Genomic DNA, 8,366 nt, shown 5'->3' on the forward strand with positions numbered 1-8,366 from the left:
AGGGGGTGGATGTCAGGGGTAGGAGATCCTGGCTGAACTGCAGCATATGTCCATGGCTCATTTTCATGCAATTTTCTAGAGGGAGAGCCTGTAGGTGACCTAGGTGTTAGAATTGAAGCCAGTTGCCCTTTTGGAGAGAAGACAGCTCCAGCCCACAGATCACATCACTGGTACCTCTAGGCTGAATTACTTGGCCTGGTCTAACATTCCTGGCTAGTCCCTCCCATTCCAGGAGAGGAAATGACCTGGCCTGGTGAGTGGAGTTTAGTTAGCAGCTCAGGCTCCTCCCTCCGGGTTTCATTTTTCCCAGAGGCCCCTGGGCTGCTCAGTTGGTAGGACTCCTTGGATCCTTTCTTCCCAGAGCAGGTCAGAAAGCCAAAGCAAGAATCGCGCAACCTGGCCATGTCCCTATGGGTATTCTCACTCACAAAACAGTATAGCACCGGGTCAGCCACACAGTTGAAACTGGTCAGGAGAAGGGAGAAGTGGTAGATATTGAAGATGCCCTTGGCGAACTCACAGTTATCTTCCCATAGGCTGCGCACGAGCAGCAGGACGTGGTAGGGCAGAAAGCAGGCCAGGAAGATAATCATGGTACTCAATACCAGTCTCTGGATTTGATCTTTTCTGTTCTTCTGAGTGCCGTGGCTTCTCCGCACAGCCCGTAGGATTCCCCAGTAGGAGAAGAAGAGCAAGCAAATGGGAAAGAGGAAACCCACGGAGAACCGGTAATAATTGATGCTCCGCTGCCACGACTGGATGGGATAATGCTCAAAGCAGACCCGATGTCGGTCCTCATCCTCCATGACTTCATTAGGGATGAGGAAAATGACACCGACCAGGAGCTCCTTGACCCAGATCACCAAGCTGACCCCGGCAGCAGCCTTCACAGTGCGGAACTGGTGAAAGCGAAAAGGATGGGCCACTGCCAGGTACCTGTCGATGGAAATGCAGCAGAGAAAGCCCACGCTGATGTAAATGTTCTCGTAGAGGAGAATGCCACAGATCTTACAAGACAGGTCTCCATGGGCCCAGTCATCATGCTGCAGAACATACTGGAGCCAGAAGGGCAGGGAGCAGATGTAGAGGAGGTCAGCCACGGTCAGATTGCAGAGGTAGACCCCCAATTCATTCTTGGCCTTGATCTGCAGATAGCCGTAGTACAGAGAGAGGCAATTGGCTGGGAAGCCTACCACCAACACCAAAATATATATCACTGGAGCCAGAGTCTGGTGAATGGTATGGTCAATGGTACAGTTACTAGGGGAATCGCCCATTGTAATATTCCCCATCTTCTGGACCAAAGAAGACTTTTCCCTTCAAGGAATTAAAAGATAGTCTGCCTTTCTCAGTCCCATTTTGTTTCTGGGGACTTGGAGTTTGGGGTCCATGCTACCTCTAGGTCATGGCCAAAGGGTTGTTGTTATCACTGGAACACATACACCTAAAAGCCAAACAGAGAAAGGTCCTCAGAAGGGTTAGTATTCAATGTTCTCTAAAGCATCTAGATCAATAAAGATACTTGGGTGTTTATCCCTCCTCCAACCCCAGGACACTAAAAGGTGACCCACCCAATTGCTCCCCCTACTCTCTCCTGCCTTGGCTATGGCAGTCTGTGGTTCCCCACTGGGGTATGAGAAGCAGGTATCACTGCCAGAGAGTCTCCAGTGCTGAGCCTGGCTTCCATACTATAGGCTCAACAAGGGGTCCAAAGAGTACAAATAAGTACAAAAACATTTAAACACATTTTTGGTGGTGCTGTGAACTGGTCTATCCCATTCTGGAAAGCAATTTGGAACCATGCTCCAAAAGTTTTTAAATTGTGCATACCTTGAGATCTAGAAATACGTCTACTGGCTCTATACTTTGAAGAAATTGAAGACAGACAGGGAAAATCAAAAAGCAGTTATGGTGTTCTTTTATGGCGTCAAAGAAATAGTAAGGGGTATCCATTGGGGATCAGCTGAACAAATTACGGTACATAAATGTGGTGGAATACTATTTCAGAGAAGCTTGGGAAGACTTGTATGAACTGATACAGAGTGAAGTGAGCAGAACCAGGAGAACATTCGTATAATAAGAACAATATTGTAAAGACAAACAACTCTGAAAGACACTGGGGTTCTGATGTCCAACAATAATTCCATAAGATTTATGATGAAACATGCTACCTGCCTCCTGACAGAGAGATGATGGGTTCAAGGTAGAGAATGAGAGATACATTTTTGGACACTGCCAATTTGAGATTTGTTTTGCTTGACTACATATTTGTTACTAATGTGTTGTTTTTCTTTTTTTCTCAGTTTGGGAGGGGGGAAGGCAGAAAGAGGGGATCTAGGGATAAAGTTGTTCCCCCAAAAGACAAAATAGAAAACAGGAATAGAAACATTTTTTTTGAAATGCACAGAAGAGAACAGAAGGAAAGCCAGAAGGAATCCCGGGCAAGAAGGGCAGACTTGAAAGTAACATGATACATTTGTCATATAAAGAGAAAAGCAAGCTGTCCATAACAGATGCACAGCTTTACGTATAACCCTTTCTTTCTACTCTACTGTGTATGTTGAAACACTCACTTTAGTTGATGCTAAAGTTCAGAATTTTTTAAAATGTGAAAAAATAAAATAAAAATAAGCAAAAATAAAATAGAAAAAGATAATCATACTTAAAATTTCATGACAAATATTAAGGAGAGTGACAAGCATTAAGCTTCATGAACATAAGAAATGATTTATGAGAATCAATTAAGCCATTAAGAACTAAGTTTGTCATCATCACTCTAGCTCTTCTCAGGATAGCCCCAGAAGTGGCTTAAATCTTGATAAAGATCCTCATGGATGAGGCTCCTTTTTGGTGAGAGAAAACTAGGTTTGGAGTTACAGTAACTGAATTCAAATTTGCCCTGTTACTTATTACTTGTGTAAATCACTTCACCTTTTTAGATCTGTTTCCTCAATGGTAAAATGAGCGGGGTGGACTAGATCACCTCTAAATTCTCTTTCAGAGATTTGATCTTATGATTTTATGGGAACTTGGGAACTGATCAGCCATCAGTCACTACCTCCTTTTATCTCTGTTGAGTAGGAAATACAATTTTTTAAACTGGAAGCTGTCATTTTTCTCATAATATTTGTTTTTTTTATATTTTGAGTTCCAAATTCTCTTCCTGACTTCAGCCCTTCCCTCGCCCATTGAGAAGCAGTAGGATACCAACTGTAGGTGTGAACTCATGCAAAACAGATTTCCATATTAGTCATGTTGCAAAAAAAATAAAAAATAAAGTGCAAAAAATACGCTTCAATCTACACTCAGAGTTCATCAATTCTTTTCTTTCTGAAGGTGGATAGCGCGTCTCATCATGAGTCCTTTGGAATTGTTGCGGATCGTCGTGTTGATCAGAGTAGCTCAATCATTCCCAGTTGATTACTGTTACCACGTTGCTGTTACTGTGTACGATGTTCTTCTGGTTCTGCTCACCACACTTTGTATCAATTCATGTAAGTCTCTTCCAGTTTTTCTGAAACCATCCTCTTTATCATTTCTTATAGCACAATAGTATTCCATCTCAATCATACGCAATAACTTGTTCGGTCATTCCCCAGTTGATGGACATCCCTATAATTTCTAATTCTTTGCCACCACAAAAAAGAGCTGTCATAAATATTTTTGTACACATAGATTATTTTCCCTTTTCTTCAGTCACTTTGGGAAATAGACCTAGTCGTGGTATTGCTGGTTCAAAAGGTATACGTGGTTTTATAGCCCTTTGGGCACAGTATCAAATTATTCTCCAGAATGGTTGGACCAGCTCACTACTCCACCAACAGCACACTAACATCCCTATTTTTCCACATACCCCTCCAGCATTTATCATTTTCCTTGTCCGTCATGTTAACCACTCTGATAGGTGTGAGGTGGTGTCTCAGCGTTGCTTTAATTTGCAGGAAATGCAGTTTCTCATCACAGATACCAAGGGCATTGGAAACATCTTTGCTCCTGACTCTACTCCTGACTCTGCGGACTTTTCCACCTCTTCCTCATCAGGCTTTGCCCTGTGGCCCTGTCCTCCGGTGAGTCTTTGGCTCAGACCACCATTTTGTGAGGTTCCCAGGCCGTGCTCATCTCCTTCCTGGCTCTTTTCCAGACTTTAAACTTTTCTAGCTCCTCCCCAGCAGTCTTCGCACCTTTGCGGATAACCTCATAGCTCTCCACCAACACAAATACTTCCTAGCAGCCTTTTATGTGTTCTCCCATTAGAACGTAAGCTCTTTGAGGGTAAGGATGGTCTTTGTTGCTTGTATTTAAATTCCGGGCATGTAGTATATTGCTTGGCACATAGTAAGCACTTAATAAATGCTCCGTCTATCTAGTGGAAGGCTTGAGAATTCTCTAAAGTATTAAATGTCAGCTGATACCCTTCCTGTTTAGAAAAGAAGTCCCAGAGTGGCTAAGAGACAATCAGCTATGATCCTAACTAGAAGATGTCGTATGCTAACTTTAGGTCTTGATTTTCCCCTCTGGAGTATGGGAACATTGTCAGTACAACCTTGACAAAGAGGGAAGGAACCAAGCATTTTTTAAGTACTTAATTAAGTGCCAGGCACTGTACAAGGTGGGCAGTTAGGTAGGGAAGTGAATAGAGTGCCAGGCCTGGTGTCAGGAAGACTCCTCTTCCTAAATTCAAATCTGGCTTTAGATACTTCCTAGCTGTGTGACCCTGGGCAAGTCACTTCACCCTGTTTGCCTCAGTTTCCTCATCTGTAAAATGAGCTGGAGAAGGAAATGGCAAACCACTCCAGTAATTTTGCCAAGAAAACCCCAAATGGGGTCGTGAAGAATCAGAATGACTGAAAAACAACAAAAAGTATGCCAAGTACCTTATAAATATCATCTCATTTGATCTTCACAACAACTCTGGGAAGTAGGGACTATTACTATCCCCATTTTACAGCTAAAGAAACTGAGACAAACAGAGGCTGATTAACTTATTCAGAGTTACACAGCTAGGAAGTATTCAAGGATAAATTTGAACTCAGGTCTTCCTGACTCCAGGTCCAGCCCTCCAGACCCCATCCCAAAGAAGGTAAGAGTATGGTATATTTTGCACCCTATTTGAAGGGACTTAAATCCTACCTTGTGCTTTAAAGTGATCTCATCCATCAGGTGGTCCTTTGGCCTAGACACTAAGGCTCAATTAAACTTCCTCCTCCGGAGACTCTCATAAAAGACTGTGGGGGAAAAAATAAAGTGGTCAATAGCAGTGCGGACCTTTAGCTGGCCTTCATAATGTTAATGTTTATATTTCCACTTGAATCTTTGCTGGAATTAATCTGATAGTAACGTAGAACAAAAATCAAACATGCAGAGCATGGTCCTTCTTGGGGGGCAGGGAGGGTACCTGGTCAGTGGGAGTAGGTGACAGAAGTATTTTTCCTGTGGGTTCTGCAGTTGCTTCAGATGCTTCTGGCTTCCAGCTCCAAGAGAGGAGACGGGTGATGCCAATCCCACTTCAGGTTTCTTAGAGAGAAAATAATACTCTGGAAGAAACCGACATGAAAGGAACCAGTGTCATGTCCCTATCCCCAGCTCGGGGTACTAAAGACTGCAGGGAATTTTCCCTTCAGTGATTTCTGGGACACTTTTTCGGGAAGTGGGAAGTAACGAAAGAAGCCAGTGAACCATTACCAGGGGAGCACCCTGCATTTCTCAGGAGCAAGGGAAGGAATTAGAATGAAGGAAAGCACTAGAAGGAAACATGTTGATTGCTGGATGCTTGGAGCAACGGGGACAGCGATTTAATTAAATTTAATTGTCTGGATCACTTGAAAGTTAACTAACAGTCCCCAATTTGTTTCAGCCTTCATTATAATAATAATACCTCGCATTTCTACTTCAACTCGAGTATTCTTTCTACTTATAGCAGGATGCCCCTTATAATGTTGAGACTCTATAATATGTAAGAATCTGGTTTTTTTTAAAGCAAAGAAGCCCATTTATCCAAGTCCACAACAAACCAGAAATAAGGGAAAGTATATATAGTAGAATATATACCAGACAGTGAAGGCAGCTAGATGGTGCAGTGGCTAGAGTGCCAGGCCTGGAGTCAGGAAGACTCATCTTCTAGTGTTCAAAGCTAGATTCAGACACTTCCTAGCTATGTGACCCTGGGCAAGTCATTTAACCCAGTTTGCCTCAGTTTCCTTATCTGTAAAATAAGCTACAGAAGGAAATGGCAAACCACTCCAGTATCTTTGCCAAGAAAATCTCAAACGGGGTCATTAAGAGTCAGACAATTGGAAAATGACTCAACAACAACAAAATACTAGACAGTACAGAGTGAAGGAGCTCTCCAGTTGGGAACTAGATAACTCAGTTCAATTGAGAGAGTCCCAGGTATCACTGAAGGGAAAATTCCTTGAAGTCTCTAGTACAGCAAACTAGGGATAAGGACGTGATGGGGACATGATGTTAGTTCCTTTCATGTCAATTTCTTTCAGAGTGTTATTTTCCCTCCAGCAACCTGAAGCAGGATCGGCATCATCCATCTCCTCTCTCAAAGCTTGAAGCCAGAAGTGCTTGAAGCAGCTGCAGGGCCCAAAGACACTCAAGAGATCAGAGAGACTGCCAAAACCAAGGAGAGAAGAGCCTGACTTTCTCCTCTCCTGCTCTCCCCAACCCTGCCCTGCCGCTCACACAAGCATGGGCCATAGATCTCTATGGATGATGAAAGAGATAATGAATGAGTGGCTCTCAAGCTACCATCATTTCTAATCTTTTTATGACTGGTATTAGGGCAAAGTGTCTTTAAAGTATATGACAGGGCTTGGATTTGGTGGTTTGAATGATGAAGACTATCCATACATGGGATATATCTAGGAGGCAACAGAAAAGTGGACATTCTGGCGCTGGTCCATCCAGACCCTCCAACACTCATCAGAATGTTGGTATTTATTGGAACTTATTCTATTCTTCAAAGTTTTAGTGGGATATTGCAATACCTGTACACTTTGATCATCCGTGCAGACTTTGCAGAGTCTTACAATAGGATAGAGACAACAGATTCCAGTGAACATCACTGTAGCCCCAACTGCTCACCCTGTGCACCTGATCCTGAGGTATTTGACTTTGGGGACTCCCCAGTACCACAAGAGTGGAAAGATAGGTTGGGGCTGGAATTCAGCAAGAGGACAGATGTATTCTGATTGCATGAGTGAAATATGGAATGTTTGAGCTCACTGATTCTAGACCATTCAGAGAAAGAGCTACAGAGACTCCTCGGTCTATGATGGGAGATCTCAGAAACCATCTCAAAGGAATGCCATCATCACAGAATCCAGAAGCCCTTCTGCACCACCTAGAGTGGTGGTGCCTAAGAAAATGTGTGTTGATTTCCAAACTCTGAACAAAAGGACCAGTACATTTTGTAACATGGACGCAATGACCTGGATTGTCAGCCTTGGACTTGTGTAGCAGGTTACTACCAGATTTAGTGTCTGGGGAAACAAGGAAGACTGCTTTCATCTATCTAACTGCAGTTTTACCAGCTCGAGCAAAGGCCCCAACCTGTCTCTGAGGCATGACCTATCTTCCAAAGGCTGATGGAGAAAGTGGTTGGGGATATGAACTATCTGGAACCTTTAGCGTACCTCGACGACGTCATTGTCTTTGGTAAGATGCTGGAGGAACATGAGGAGACTGATGGAAGTGTTAGATTGGCTGGAGGAAGCTGGTCTAAAGCTGTCAATTGACAAATGACAATTCTGTAGAGCTTCTGTTAAGCTTGTGTGTGGGTCATGTTGTTTCCCAACAAGGTGTGAGCTGGAGAAGGAAGAAACACTTCTCAAGTGGCCATGCCCACAAAATCTTAGAGACTTAAGAATTTCTCTGGGATCTCAGTCAGTCAGTAAACATTTATTAAGCACCTACTATGTGCCAGGCACTGTATTAAGCACTTTACAAGTAATATCACATTCGAACCTCACAACAACCCTGGGAGGTAGGTGCTCTTATTATCCTAGTTTTACAATTGATGAAACTGAGGCAAACAGAGATTAGGTAATTTGCCCAGGGTCACACAGCTAGTAAGTGTTTGAACCCAAGTCGTCCTGACCTGAATTGCAGACCTCTATTCACTGTGCCACCTACCTGCTCTATGGGGGAGCTGGTCTCTTCTAAAAAGGGTAGAAGAAAAATTCCAATTAATTCAATGTTCTGCTTAGTAGGCTTCTAATTAACAGTAAATCTATAAAATGAGCTGGAAAAGAAAATGTCAAACTGCTCCAGTATCTTTGCCAAGAAAACCCCAAATGGGGTCACAAAGAGTTGGACGTGACTGAAATGACTAAACAGCAACAGTAGTGATGATACCT

General features: G+C 43.1%; 1 protein-coding gene across 1 annotated transcript; it reads right to left on the bottom strand.

The window, feature by feature from the left end:
• Positions 1 to 200: 200 nt before the first annotated feature.
• On the bottom strand, positions 201 to 1,292 carry GPR68 (G protein-coupled receptor 68). Its single transcript, XM_036769514.1, has one exon. It carries the CDS (start codon positions 1,290 to 1,292, stop codon positions 201 to 203), a length of 1,092 nt encoding a protein of 363 aa, XP_036625409.1.
• Between the last annotated feature and the right edge of the window lie 7,074 nt (positions 1,293 to 8,366).

This window comes from Trichosurus vulpecula, chromosome 8 (genome assembly GCF_011100635.1).
Source record: "Trichosurus vulpecula isolate mTriVul1 chromosome 8, mTriVul1.pri, whole genome shotgun sequence".
NCBI classification, from domain to species: domain Eukaryota; kingdom Metazoa; phylum Chordata; class Mammalia; order Diprotodontia; family Phalangeridae; genus Trichosurus; species Trichosurus vulpecula.

Coding starts and splice junctions, on each gene's coding strand:
- GPR68 (XM_036769514.1), bottom strand. CDS start 1,292: ATGGGGAATATTACAATGGGCGATTCCCCTAGTAACTGTACCATTGAC.